At 41.6% G+C, this 14,544-nt stretch overlaps 2 protein-coding genes across 8 annotated transcripts in view; one reads left to right on the plus strand and one right to left on the minus strand.

Moving 5' to 3' along the window:
- Positions 1-2,640, plus strand: part of GSAP (gamma-secretase activating protein) — a 77,943-nt gene extending 75,303 nt beyond the window's left edge. Inside the window, exons 29-31 of the mRNA XM_031679765.2 lie at positions 900-1,001; positions 1,159-1,258; positions 1,661-2,640. Of these exons, the coding sequence (XP_031535625.2) occupies positions 900-1,001; positions 1,159-1,258; positions 1,661-1,752 (294 nt within the window). The 3' untranslated portion in view covers positions 1,753-2,640. The remainder of the gene's footprint in view (positions 1-899; positions 1,002-1,158; positions 1,259-1,660) is intronic.
- A 1,578-nt stretch (positions 2,641-4,218) lies between these two features.
- Positions 4,219-14,544, minus strand: part of CCDC146 (coiled-coil domain containing 146) — a 103,770-nt gene continuing 93,444 nt past the window's right edge. For 6 of the 7 annotated variants that reach the window (XM_072965163.1, XM_031679591.2, XM_072965162.1 and 3 more), the window contains 5 exons: positions 13,869-14,097; positions 9,956-10,084; positions 9,281-9,418; positions 6,026-6,274; positions 4,219-4,692 (listed from right to left, as the gene is read on the minus strand). In XM_072965163.1, the coding sequence (XP_072821264.1) occupies positions 4,489-4,692; positions 6,026-6,274; positions 9,281-9,418; positions 9,956-10,084; positions 13,869-14,097 (949 nt within the window). In that variant the 3' untranslated portion in view covers positions 4,219-4,488. Of the gene's footprint in view, positions 4,693-6,025; positions 6,275-9,280; positions 9,419-9,955; positions 10,085-13,868; positions 14,098-14,544 lie in introns of those variants that run through there. The other variant, XM_072965167.1, reaches the window with a different exon arrangement.

A 14,544-nucleotide genomic window follows, 5' to 3' on the forward strand; every position in this document is an offset into this window, starting at 1 on the left:
GCACGATCCTTCCACAAAGGGATGTCTGTTGCCTTTCTGGACCTAATTGTCGTGCTTTGTAACACCCTCTCGCCCTCACAGGCTTAGTGAAACAAAGGCAAGAATAGAAAACAAAGCTTATTTTCCATGGCTAGCTCTCTCTGGGGAATGTCTCCGAACATTTACTTTCATCTCTAAATTTGATTTTTTTTGCCTTATACTCTTAGGGAATTAAAATTTTCTGGGCAAGACGCTGGCAGAGTACATGCCAACAAGCTTTAGCTTCCTATCAACATATCATTAGTGTTGGCATACAGATACCCAGTTCTGAAGGTAGCAGATGATCTGCGTTTCAGAAAGAGTTTGGCAACATCAATGCATAAAATACTTTCCTCAGGGAAAGTTGCATTTAAAGGAACATTTATGCAAAATTCAGAAGCATACCTCATAGGAAATAATGGCCTTTCTCCAAGCGCCATTAACCATACAGAGACTGTCCTCTAGACTAACTACCTGCTTTGGAATAAATCTTTTAAAATTATGAGCAGATACGAGATGAATTAATGCTGTGTGAGCTATATTCTCCTCTCTGTATTTTTCCATCTTGTTATTATTGACTTAATATTTTGGTGGAACGTATAGAGATTTCCCACACAACCCTCCTTGCCCCCTACACATGCAGAGTCTCCCCCATTATTAACACCCCCCACCAGAGTGGTCCATTTGTTACAGTGGATGAACCTACACCGACAGATCACAATCACCCGAAGTCCTTAGTTCACATTAGGGCTCAGTCTTGGTGGTGTTCATTCTGTGAGTTTGGACAAATGTATAAGGAGATACCTCATTGTAGTATCATCCAGAGTATTTTCACTGCCCTAAAAACCCTCCTCTAAATATTTTTCAATTTACTAAAACAGCATATTGGTCAGAAGATCTGTCGACTTTGGGATCATCCTATGAGTTCTAACATTATTTCCCGGAACCATGTAAAGCGACTGCTTCAAGACTATAGCAAACAGGTGAGTCCGTGTGGAGCACAGCCCCACCAAACGTTTTCTGGAGTCTCTTCACCACCCATTTCAACTTATCCATATGGGCAGCAATGGTCGTTCTCATCACTTTAAGTCTGTGCTTGTTTTGGAGAATCAACTGATACCAGAGTGGTTTCTCTTTCAGCCTCGGAGTTCTGTGATGGACAAGTCATCTTTCAGTTTAGAGTTTCTGCCTCTGAACTACTTCATTGAAATACTGACAGATGTCGAGTCCTCCAATCCAGGTCAGTCAGTCCTCTGCTTTCAGGGTTTTCCTGTTTTTCCCCTCACTTCCATCAGCTCCTGCTCACTTCTGTGTACCCTTTTCTTGCCAAAATATCCCTTACTGATAAGTAGGATCTTATTGCAATTGGTTTTAATTAGCAATACACAATTTTACTACCCAGAGTAAATTACCAAAGGAATAAAACACCTTTCAAGTTCTAAAAGGATTGAGGTTAAAAACCCATTTGGTTGGTGTGAATGGCCTTTCATGGTGCTCAGGTTGAGTACATTTTAACAACACATTCTCAGAACAGTGTGTTTTACTAAAATATGAAATAATTATGAATTCAATGAGGTGTGGGCACAATGTTATAAATGTTCTGTGGCTTCATCATAACTCTTCCCTCTCCCTTTCTTTTCAGCTCTGTATGCTTTTGAAGGACATGACAATGTGGATGCAAAATTTGTAGAGGAAGCGGCTCTGAAACACACCACAATGCTTTTAGGCTTATAAAAGAGAAAATGAAATTCTATGAGCTTCCAGTATTTTAATGTTGCTCATTAGCTCTTCTCCTGTTGAGAATTCTTTAGCACTATTATAAACTGGTAATCGAAATCAGAGTGCATTGTTGAGCCTCTGATTTTCAGTTTGGTACTTGTTCACTCGGAACTGGATTATGCTTCATCCTTTTTCGCCCAGCAGGTAAGCGGTCAAGTACAGAGAAATGACAGCCTGTCCAAGGGGCCAAGCAGTGGCATGAATGATCTCTTAGTGGCTTATCTTCCTCGTGGCTTGAGAGGCGAAAAGCTAGTTTCTATTGTACTCCCTGAAATTAAATATTCTTTAAAAATGTAGGAACAGTGTTTAGACAAACAAAAACTAGATGTGTCATTGAAAATAACGTATGACAAGCAGAAAAATTAAATGTTGGTTAAAAACTCTACTTGGAAGAAGGAAACTTTTTCAAAAACTGAATTTGGACTAAGTCAAACCTGCTAGTTCCAGAACAGAAAAGTCTGTGACATACAACACTTTGCACATACATACAGTAGGATTTGCCTTTGTGATGGTTCAGATGGAACGCTATTTAATACTGTAAAGTTATTTTTGTATTATAAAAGTTTGATGTGGTAATGTCCTGTCATTAAAAAAAAAGCCGAACGTTTCAGCTTGACTCCTTTATTCTTTGAAGGTAGCATTTTTATTCCAGCCAAGATTCAGGAGTCCCTGAGCATGTTCCCCAAAGTCCCCCATGACGCCTAGTGAGTTCTCCCACGTTTCCTTTTTTGCTTCTCTCTTCTACAGTGACTTTGTTCTGATCATAAATACAGTTGCTGCCTGAGGTCAGCCCATAACCCTTTGCTTTTCTCTCTTCATGCTGTTTCCCTTAGTGAACTTGTGAAATTCTAATGATTATAAATACCACTAGCAGTATAATAATTTAACTTTTCTAAAACCATCATTGTATTCTAAAAATTGTCTTATTCTAAAGAGTTTCCCTTTTGGGGCAACTATTTCATGGTCACTGAGGCTCAAAATCTTGAAGCCACAACAGCAATGCAGCACTGGTTTTTCCTCTTGATAAGGTCATTGTTTTTCATTCCCTATGCTTTGCTTTTCACACCTGGGTTGTTTCAGTTGCTTTCTGAAGTCTAATTCATCTGATGCATATCTGAGATAAACACTCATTTGATCCTGTCACCTCTTGGCTCATAACTCTTCATTAACTTGCCATTTATTACAGTATACAATCCAAACTCCTTTACATTCAAGATCTCCCAAATCCTGGTGTTGAAATACAATTCCCCAGTATGAGCAACCTGTTGCAACCAGGCTGGCTTGCCGGCCCTTGCACACAGCTGCTGTCTTCTCACCTCCAGTCCTTGCTTAGGCTCTTTCCCCTACCTGGAATCCCCTCTGCACTCTTAAAATCTCATTTATGCTTAAGGCCAGATAAAAAGTTGCACTGACTGTGATCCCTGGTCATTCCAGCACACAGTGGCACCCTTGTCCTCTGGACCATGAGCGCACATTGTAATATTTAAGCACCCATCCCTTTGCGATTTTTAAAAATTATTTTTCCTTCTCATATTGCTAAACTTCCTACGTGTTTATTTTTTGAATCCCTAATGTGATTACTGATTCTTACAACAAGGGAACTGTGTGTAAGTGTGCCATGTTTCTTTGCATTGACCACACAGTTTATACAGTGGTACCTGTCACAGGCACGCCCAAGGAATTGCTTTTTAACGACTTCACAAAGCCATCAGGTTAGATTCAGGACTTGTAGACTGAGAATGAGGTTTAATTTCCCTCCAGTCTTTCATGATGGGGGCTTGGAACAGATTTTGTTTGATTTAGCAAAATAAAAGAATGTGATATTTCTCACTGCCAGAGTTGTGAAATAAAATTCGTAACATAACAATATGAAATAACAATAGTTTGAGCATATTAATGAATGTAAAACCACAGGTTTCAAATCTACTTGTGTATTTTCCTAGGAGAAAATAAATAAGATTAGGAAAATATACTTGGGTGAAATGCAATAAAAATAGTGATGAAATAAGTGGAACTAGTCTTATTTTCAACTCGTTCACACGCAGTTTTAAGTATTTTCATTGAAGGTTTGAAAAATCTGGTATTGAAACTTAATCACACGTTAATTTGCATATAATATTGTGAAAAATCTAGATTTATAAGAAAGACGAATTAGGGCATAATTATTTTTGCACAAAAGGATTATTTATAAAAGAATCACCATAACATTACTTTAAAAAAGCTTCCCTACTGCTATTTACTCAATTCAGATTTCCTGACATCAACTTCTAATGTAATTTTATTTAACAAAGTGAGTTATGCCCCTGGGATACTTGGATATTTTTCTTTTCAATCACTTTTTTCTCTTCAAAGTGAGTATATTAAACAGGATTTGCTTTTTTTTTTTTTTTTTGCTTTAAAAAACAAAGACCACTCTGCTGATTTCTGTACTTTGTTGAAAAGGTATTTATTTTTATTGCATTTTTTGAGCACTCAGTCTTACTATGTATTTCTGAAAGGTCATCGATAGACAGAATGAAAAAGAAAGAAACTGGTGAGTATGAAAGAAGGAAGCATGTTGTTCTCTGTTGGGTAACTGTGGAAATCAAGTTTGTCTGTAATTTAGGGCTATTTTGCTGACATCTTCCAGCTGTGGATACGAAGAAGCCTGCTTGAAGTGTCTCCTTGAGGAACCTGGATTGGTTCCCACATTCAGATTTCAATTGGTTTTATAACGGGTTTCCTTATGTGCCTCATGTTGGCCCCAGGTTCACTGGGCTTAAAAGGAGCCAAAGCGCCATACGGTTTCGGCAGAGGAAGAGTGGCCTCTGCCTCTGGGATGTAGGCAGTTGGACGCGGCTCTGCAGTTGTGTAAACACCGTTGGGCAGCTGGCGATTTTCTGCTTCCAAGAGCTCCTGCAAAGAATGATTTATCCTTTTCAGATTTTGAAAACTCTGGTAAAGTCACTCTGTTCTCAGGGCCCAACAGACACAGCTGCGTCTGAGCAGCCTTAGGCTGTGCTGCCAACACTCTCCAGAGGGACAGGAGGGCATAAGGGTGGAGCCGGCAAACACGCACACCCGTGCGCGCACCGTGCATCTCATTGGAATGACCAGTGTTGCTCAAGCATCACTCTGTTCCTGGGGTTTAGGGTTTATTGTAAACTGGTTGGTGGGGCCTAAATTCACCGTATTCCAAACTCAGCATCTTTCATCAAGCACTAATTATTCCCATGTTTTTGACAAAGGCAGGACAATCTATTTCCTTTGGTCGGTCATTGGTGAGCAAATGGTGCAAAGGAAGGGATAAGGAGTAAAGCAGAACCAGAGGAGAGAAGCAGTCAGCAGCTTGCTCTGAGCCTCAGGAGTCTGCCTGTGCTGCTGGGAGATGGAGGAGTCTTTTATAGCTTAAAAAGAACTCGAAAAATGGAGACAGGTGAATGACAGCTGGGACACCACAGGTAAAATCTGAATCCCCTCAAAAATACAGTTCCAGACAGCGTGGGAATTACAAATCAGACCCTGTTTTCAGGAATTCCGAGTTTGTGTTTAGAATGCACCTTGTTCTTGGGTCGGGGGTGCACAGGGATCCTTTGGGGGATGTCTACGCCGTAGCCTGAGAGTGGTAGGTCCCCGGGATGCAGTCTCCTTAGAAAGAGCTGCCTAATTCTATTCTAAGACTATCGAAAGGTCATGGGAGTAGGAATAAGAACTGGGCCCCCATCGTGTAGGTAGAGTCAGTGACAGGATGGAGCCAGGGATAGACTTAGGCCAGTGGTGGGAGAAGAAGGGAAGAAGACTTCTGCACCAGGTGCAGAGTCTGCAGGAGGCTGTGACAACTGTAATGTGTTGTGGTGGCCACAGCAGATGGACCTGGGAGAATGAGGTCTGGTCTGAGCAGGGCTGCAAAGACAGAGATTAGAGACCTGTGGATAAAACAGTGCCAGCCTGGTCGCTGTCACACCAGTCGGAGGCCCTGGTGTTCACAACCCCAGCCCAGAAGTAAGATTATCAGGTGGGACTCAGTGCCTGGCAGGTGTTTTCCAGGGAATATTAATGACACTTGGAAACTAGTGTACTTAGACTTGCCTACATAATATCTTAAAAAAGCAAAACTCCTTTCTAGTGACTGTTGGGACTATGTGTGTGGTAGAATGGAAATTATTCATCTGTTTTGGGAGGACTGACGCCCCTGAAAACAGCCCTTCTCAGCACACTTTATGAATGCGATATAGGGGCCATAGCTTACCCGCGACTTTTCAGCGACGGCCAGGGCATACATTTCCTCATCTCGAAGTACTTTCAGCCATTCTCTCTCAATCTCTTTATTGAGCGGCAGACCCTTTTCCATCCTGGAGTTGCAGTTAAGGATGAAGTCTTCTTTCTCCTTGACTTCCTTTTGGAGTTCAATGGCCATAGCTTGCTTCATGGACAGCTCAGCAACAAGAGCCATCAGTTTTTCAGTAGCATCTTTGATCTTTTTCTGATAGCCAGTCATCTAGAATTAAAAAGCTCAGGGCTTAGCCTGTGTGTATATTCCATGGAGACCTGAAGAAGATGGAGGGCTGCTGGCTGTATTGAGGGGGATGGTTTAGTGCCTCTGTTTTCAAGAGGTGATAAGGACAGGGGAAGGAGTGTTTTTGATGTCTAAGTTCTAGCCTAATTTTGCCATGTTACTGGTTTGTCACTTACCCAGGGGGAAAAATCTGGTAGAACAGAATTATATTCGTTATGCGTTGCTTAAATAAGATAAACAGAATCTGTAATGATTTTTGGTGGGAACTATCACAGCTCAGTGTGTTCATATTATTGATCATAATTCCTGGGGTGCACCATTATGAGGTCATAAGCAAGCATGAGCTGAACTGGATAAATCTGACCAGTAATTTGGAATGAAATGTTTCTAGTTGTATGTGTGAATGTGTGTGCTTATCTTTTCATATCAGCTATTTATCATCAAAGAATTTAAAAGGTAAGACTAAGTGGAAAAATTGATTTTAAAAGACAGAAAAGAAGTAAAACTGGAACTGGTGGTTCCTTTAAGCCTTCTGGCCCACAGCACGGCCTTTCAGTGTGGCCGTCGCCCTGGTGGGGCTGTGAGTGGTGCCTCCTCCTGGCTGCCAGCACCCACTGTCCTATTACCTAGCCTTGTTTTGTCTTCATATTCTTTCACTACTGACATTATACTATATGTGTACTTGGTTATTTGGTTATAACATGTCATCCCACAAACACATACTCTTTTTAGGGACAAGGACTATTTGTTTTATTCATCATGTTCCCAGTGCTTAGAACATAGGAGGCAAAGTTTAAATTGAGTATTTGTTGAATAAAGGAAGGAATAAATTCTTAGTCTCTTTTAACTGTTCAGTCCTTTGAACCAAGGTAAATTGAGACACGAATATGAGCTTCTAAAAACTACACCTGACCTTAGAATATGTTCTTTGCTTAATAGAGCATTTGCTGATCTGTCTGTACATTTGCTTACAGAAACATCACTTACAGCACATTGTTCACCTGTCTGAAAATGTAATGACTGGTTATTCCATGCAAACTGTCTCTTTAAGGGAATAGGGAATAGAAATTTTTATGACTCGTCTATACGACACTAACTTTCAGGAAGCATATTTTGAGTAAAAATGACTGCCATTCAAAGCTTCAATGATGAATCAATCATTATCTCTATTTTAAATTTTATTAATTAACAGCCATTGTACACTTGAGTGTGTGTATAACTAGCCAACCTCCCTTCTCCTCCAAAAATCAAAAAAACAGATGGTATTATTCTGGGTTCTCTAAGTCTTTGCTGAGAGTTCCCATATTCTGTTCATTTGGGAAACTTTAAGAGGAGCCATAAGCTCGCTTGGAAAGATGAGAGACTTGAGATGTGCAACCCTGTGGAGCACCTGCAAGGGGCCGGGCCACTGTGGTCGACTTTGTAATGCTGGCAACCCCTTTAGCTGATATCACACCCATTTCACAGATCAGGAAACTCAGGTTTAAGATCATTTCTGTATCATTTTGTGGTCGTTTGCTAGTGTTGGTAAATCACAGATCTGGGATCTGAATGTCTTTCTACCTAAGCTCTGCCTACTATGAGAAGATTATTTTAAATGGAATGGGTTGGCAGAGGGGGAGCCAGGTAGAGAGCAAGGAAGGTGGGCAAAGGAAAGGGGAGATAAATCACAAGGACAGGACTCCATTATGCTGGAACCGTCCCCGCTGCGAGAATGGTCTCTGTGGCCACCATTTGCGTTTCTCTGGCGTTAGGGTTGACTTCTGGAGAGACTCTGCCATCAGCTTGGGTAAGCCAGCACAGACTGACTTCCTCCAAAGAAAGGGAAATTCATTTTGCAAAAGGAAGGAAGGCAACATTTAAAGAACTTCGGACTTGCTAATTCAGGCATAGTTCATGAGTCTAAAAAAGTCTTAGCATTTCTTATTTTATGAGGTAGAGCTGTATATTGCACAAATGCTGCTGGAGCGATCAGTCTGTTAGTGGAAGTGGTCAGAGCAGGAGGTAAATGCCAAATACAAATGGCCAAGAAGGCTTGAGATTTACAATAATTTCCTATTTATTCAGTGTGCCAGAACTGTTTCTAAAAACAAGACTGTTTACTTATCCAATAAATGTTTTTCTAGAGTTTACCAACGTGAGGCATTGGGAAAATTAAGAATGAGGAACAGTCACTGTCATCAGGAGCCCACAGTTGGGGGTGTGGGTGTCACCATTCTATATGGTGTCTTCTTAACTGTCTCCCCCACTGGATGCTGTGGACAGTGTGTCCCTCTCCCTTTTGCACAGCAGCTCCAGTAACTGTTGCTGACTGACTAAAGTTCCTGTGCTGTCACAGAGGGAGGCCCGGCAGGCAGCCGACCCTCTGACGCCCTGTGGAGTGAGGTCCTGCTGTGTCTGAATCACCAGCCTCTCTCCTGCTGGCTGATCCTTTGGATCAGTAGTCCTAGTATTTGAAGCTTATGAAATGAGAAGCTCCACATGACTAGCCTTTCCTCACTAGTGGGGCTGGTGGTGGCTCCACCCCAGGGTGTAATAGGCCAGGTGTTGTGTGACTGCTCTCTTTAATGGTCCCCTCCATGGCTGGGTTCCGGCTGACTTCGGGATTAGGGCAGTTCCCTTGCTGACCCCTGGATAAGGGAGGCCCCCTTCACAAGGAACTAGAAAGGATTTAACGTGGCACATGAAACATGAAGATAATAACCGTTGTATTTGACAGGTACCCTGTTGAATGAAACGTGTATACCGTCATTGAAAAGCTTAGGTTTTCCCGCTACGAAGTGAATTCATTCAGAGAACAAGACTAAAACTTATTGTGGACAATTCTCCAAGAGTCATTTTTACATTTTTAATTTTACTTCTTTGTATTTCCCTAGTCATTAAACCTAATCTCTCCAGGACTTCTCTCAATAGATGAAGCCATCTGTGGAAAATGGAAGGTGACAGAGGGGGAAGGACAGAAGGGAGGAGGCAGGGACGTGGACGGACCTTCTTGGCTAAGAGCAGTGTGTCCTGCTTGCAGGCCTGAGTTTTGCTGCAGAGCCTGTCCGTGAGCCGGGAAACCTGTTCGTAGATGAAATCCTTCTCCAGCAGCTTCTCCTCCTTCTTGGCCAACTGTAGTTCCAGCTATAGTTGGAAACAATTTCAATAGGATAAAAAAAAGTCATGCAAGTCAAAATCTTCCTAATTAGAGCACTATTTTTCCCCCTTCATAAAGACACCTTGCTTTCATAGTTGCCAAGATAAGTCTAGAAAGTCTTTAGAGCTGGACTAAGTCAAGACTTCCCCTGCCCCAACCCCCCCAGAGAGCTGGGACAGTCCTCCTCCCCTTGGGAGGGAACGGCTCTCTCAGCTGCATGTAGCTTCCACTGCCGTTCCTCCAATATGCTCCCATCGGGAAGACGAATTAGTCCATTCAAGATGCCCACACTTCTCCTGTGGGCTGTGCGACAACAGCGAGTATCTTAAAACCACTCAGGTGTGGTTCCTTTCGACAAGGATCTACCGTCAAGCTTAGGCTTTGTGACTAGATTACAATGAAAGGACTGTATTAGTGACTAGCATAATGAGGCTAAATCTGCATAACTTGAAACAGTACCACAGATGCCTGTGACACTGGTCAACAAGGGGCTGATAGGTGCTATTTTAAGACAGGACGTTTACCGCATCCATTTTTTTGATCATTTCTTCTTCGGTCATATCTTTTCCTGGAAGGAAGCGCGTTCTGTTCTTACCCTCAGGATTTATAAACTGTTTCTCCAGGTCTTTTATTCTGTCCGTACACTGTGAAAACTATTAAACAAGAAAAAAACATTAACTTTGCTCAGGAAATCTTAAAGTCACGTAGCGCAGGGCCTTTAGGGTCTTTCCAGGCAAAGGTGGAAGGGAATTCTTAAGACCCCATCAGCTGGGACTTGTGGTTAAGCAATGATTCTGCTCACTCATGGTACTGTGAGGAAGGTGCCTGTAACTGACCCTGTGAGGCAAGGCAATGACTTCTGGGTCACCAAAGAAAAAGCTGATTTTACACCCAGTCCTTCGATTACTTCCCAGTTTGTGTTGTGCTCATGGGACGCTGTGTGGTTGCAGAGCTCTGACTGTACAAATGTGACCGCTTCACTGCACACTATTACACGGGCCAAGGTAGACAACATACAAGGTACACGATGTACTAGACTCCAGTTTAACATCCTTTGCTGCAGTAGTTTTAGTGGCTTCCCAAAGAACAATAAAGTTCTTAATTACTAGTTCAACACAGTGTACAGTCTGTGAGGAATAGCCTGAACTGTTTGTACCTTTTTTGCTAAACACCCAATGTAATGGTTTATATATCAACTATATTTGCTAATGCAATGAAACTTTGGAGGTGGATGAAGAAATACAGAAACTCCCAAGTAAAAGTGGCAGCCACACTCAGTTGTTTTATAGGGAGAGATGCAGAACACACTGAAAACCGAGAGTCATCATTTTCAGCTTTCCTACTGAAAATCTGTATAATCTCAGGCAAATCATTTATCTTCTCTAAACCTTCGTTTCCCCAACTATCAAATGGGAAAATAGGTCCCAATCTCTTAGGGTTGACCCTTTAAATGAGATAATATATTTAAAGTACTTTACAGTGTGTCCAAGAGGGATACAGGGAGGATTTAAACTATTAAAATGTATGCTCCTCCTCCCAATAAAAAGAATTTCAAATGGTGACAAGAGTAATTATTTTCTTCCTTTCTCTCCACACTTAATTGTCCTTAATATGGAGTTAAAATATCCATGTATGTGTAATTGAGCGTGTATTGTATTTATTATTAACATTTAATGTCTCCTTATGTTAACTAGGAAATTAAGAAGCAAAAATATGGTGCTTCTTATCAAAGCGGTGCCTTGATTGATCTCATTTTCTCATGGGCCTTAGAGGAAAAACTGTTTCCTTTTTCTGTATAACATAGTGTTATTGTGTCTGAAAAGAGTTCACATGACTTCCAAGATCCCTAAAAAGGAGCTATTATTACAAGTAAAATATTGCAGGAAAATATGACTCATGATATTCCTTGGATTAGCCTGCTGGACGATTAGAAACTGTTTCAAGCCACTGAAAAAATACAAACCTTAAGAGAATCCTGAAAATGATACAAAAAGGGGAAGCTTGGGGAAAACACACATACACACACAACACTGCAGCTATAACAAATAACAGGATATGACACGGATCCGGCACTGCATGACCGAGCACAAACATGGCTTGTCCAACACTTGACATTTCACATCATGTCCTTCAAAGGGCCCACGTGATTAGTGCTGAGTAGACAATTAAATAAATGGGTGCAGTTTGAAGAATAATAGGAAACTTTCTATTCAAGTGTTCTCAAGCTTAGAACTAACACTGGTAGAACAGGTAACTGATGACACACAGTCCCTGTGTTGAGTCACATGCAGTCAGAATGTAAAGGCTCCCACCAGGCAGGATGTACGATCACTGATGCATAGCAGTTTCCTCTTAGGTGGACTGAATTCATATTTCATACATAACTGGTTTTACATAATGAAATGCCAAGTGTATAGATGTACATTTTTTAGGAAGAACTAATTTAATCTATTGAATAGAAGTACTAATTTGCAATTAACACAAGTAAAATGCTTCCATAATACAGAGTGAATTTTTCTGTTGTGGTTCATACTGAATTTAAAGTCCTCTGGTTCTGCTGGGCATGCTGATGGTTTAGCATGGGCAAAGATGGCCCTGAAACTGTGTTTTGGGAAAGACCTGGAGAGAGATGAATTCTTCTGTAAAATAGAGTGAGACAAGTGTGGGGTGCCTGGCGGGCAATCAGGGATGGTGAGGCTGTGGAAGGGGGATGAGGGGGTGAGAGATGGAAAGACTAGCCAGTGAAATGGAGCTAGGCTAGGATGCCGCCTGGGGTAATACCCCGGTGAGGGACTGTTCCCAGTGGTGGGGGTGGCCTGCAGAACTCCGAAGGTATACCTGTCTGATATTTAATTTGAAATGCTTTGTATTTCTTTAATGTACCCCCTCACACTAGTGCCCCAGTTCTCCAATAAAGTCAGTTCACAAACAAAGGCCTTGCATGAATGGTCTCATGTGGCTGTAGATGGAAGGAGGAGCCAGTCCTGAATCTGGGCCAGAAGTGGACCAGGCACCATGTGCACAAGCTGACCAGCAGATCCCTCGAATGAACCACTCGTTGGAAGCAGGAGTCAGAGAGGCAGGAATGCTGGGGAGGCTCAGTGGGAGACCTGGGGAAGGCCTAGGGGACATTCCAGCCAATCCACCTAACTGAGGGCTACACTTATTGAAGAAGTGACTGGAAGAGCTTATGGCTAAAAAACACACACTGGAATCAAAACCTTGGCTTATTTCTACAAAATGAAAGATCCTATCACCTATACGGCATATATATAATCAAATGGCATAAATTAGGAAAGTAGACCCATCATCCAGTTCCACAAAGCCCTGTGAATCCCCGTGATTAAATTTAAAAAAAAAAAGGCATAACCCAAAACTGCCTATAGCATGAGCTAATGAAAACCATTTACTTGTTTGTATAACTAGAAAAAGACCAGAAGGATTTTTCCCAGATTTTTTATATTAATAGAGATTATAGTTTGGGGATAGAGTTTTATTTTCTTTTTTAACATTTCTGTATTTTTCAAAACTTCATTAACAGAGCATGTCTTAATTTTACAATCAGAAAAAAAGTCTGAAAGCAAACCTGACATTTAGGAAACATGTTACAGGTTAAGATGTGGTTCTGCTACATTGAGTCGATGGAAAAAAGTTTAGGCCACAAATTTTTAGTTTAACTTCTATTTTCATTAAGAAAAAAGTGCAATTATTACATGTAAAAAGTCATTTTATATTCATAGTTGTATTTATTTGCTATTTTATGGCTTTGTCCCACTTTTAAAAAGGCCAAGTTAGAGGCCAAGTTATTAAATTATAGAGAAACTAAAGGGTTAATAAGGAGTCTAATTATACGCAATTGCCAGTTAACAACAAGCAACAATCTTGGCTCTAGAGGTCAAGAGTTCCAGAATTAAGAGAGCTAGATGGTCTGTAAGATCTTTCCAGCAAGCATTAAAAACGTGCTTGCAGAGTGAAAGCCTGGATTACTGAAATTTTGAGCAAAGCTGAGCTAGAGTTGACATTTGAGTGGGTCTGAATTCCAAGAAAGGCAGAAAGTACTTCACAGTGAAAAAAGACAACCTATAGCCCAGTTGCCTGAAGCACAGATTCTGCCCTGGGGCAGTCAGTGCTCAAAGGCATTTTTATTTTTATTTTTATTTTTGGAGGGGGAGATAATTCGTTTTATTTATTTATTTCAAGGGAGGTACTGGGGGTTGAACCCAGGACCTCATGCATGCTAGGCACACACTCTGCCACCGAGCTATACCCTCCCCCCTCAAAGGCATTTTCAGACAAGACATTTAACTCAAGAGTTCTCGTAGGTACTAGAAGTAGCATGGCTTGATTTACATGTAAGCACTTACATGACCTGCAAACCAATGAAGGAGAAAAAAAAAAAACAACAAATGGCCCAGGGAAGTATGTCATTTCTCCCACCTGAATCTGGAGCACTGCCAGATCGGCATCCAGGGACCTCTTGACTGGCAGTAGTTTCTGGGTCACGTGGATCTGTCTTTGCTTCTCGGCAATCTTCAGTTTCAGGAAGCGGATCTTTTCCTCCAAGACGTTTTTTTCAATTTCTCCATTTAGCTTCATCTTCTCTTGGATATTTATTTTTTCATAAAAAAGGCACACTTCTTGTCCCCGCTCTACCACCTGAATACCACTACGGTCAAAATGAGAGGCAGAGGCTAAGAGGATGCCGAAGCCACTGGTTTACTAGTCATCGTGGTTCCTTCTGGATTTGGGTGCAAAACACACATCAACATTGCATGATTCCAGAAGACAACAGATATTCACAGTTGGCTTTCCAGTCAAACTCCACATTTTGAATTTTTCTGGGCATGGGAAAGGGAGGGTTTTTCAGTGTCTTGACCCAGCTGACCACATGTTGTTGGCTGGCCACGTTATCTCTGCAAGTCCTAGAGGTTCTTCCCAGGGTGGAAATGCCATTCCCCAGGCATGAACAGCGTGACCCCATAGTCTGATTTTCTGCAGATCCTTTTCATGGGCCAGACTTGCCAACCAAGTTCTGGCCAGAAGAACCCAGGCAGGGGGCCAGGGAATGTGCTTCTGCAGCTATTCTGTTCTATCTCATGGCCAGGCCCATTAG

This window comes from Vicugna pacos, chromosome 7 (genome assembly GCF_048564905.1).
Source record: "Vicugna pacos chromosome 7, VicPac4, whole genome shotgun sequence".
Classification (NCBI taxonomy): Eukaryota; Metazoa; Chordata; class Mammalia; order Artiodactyla; family Camelidae; genus Vicugna; species Vicugna pacos.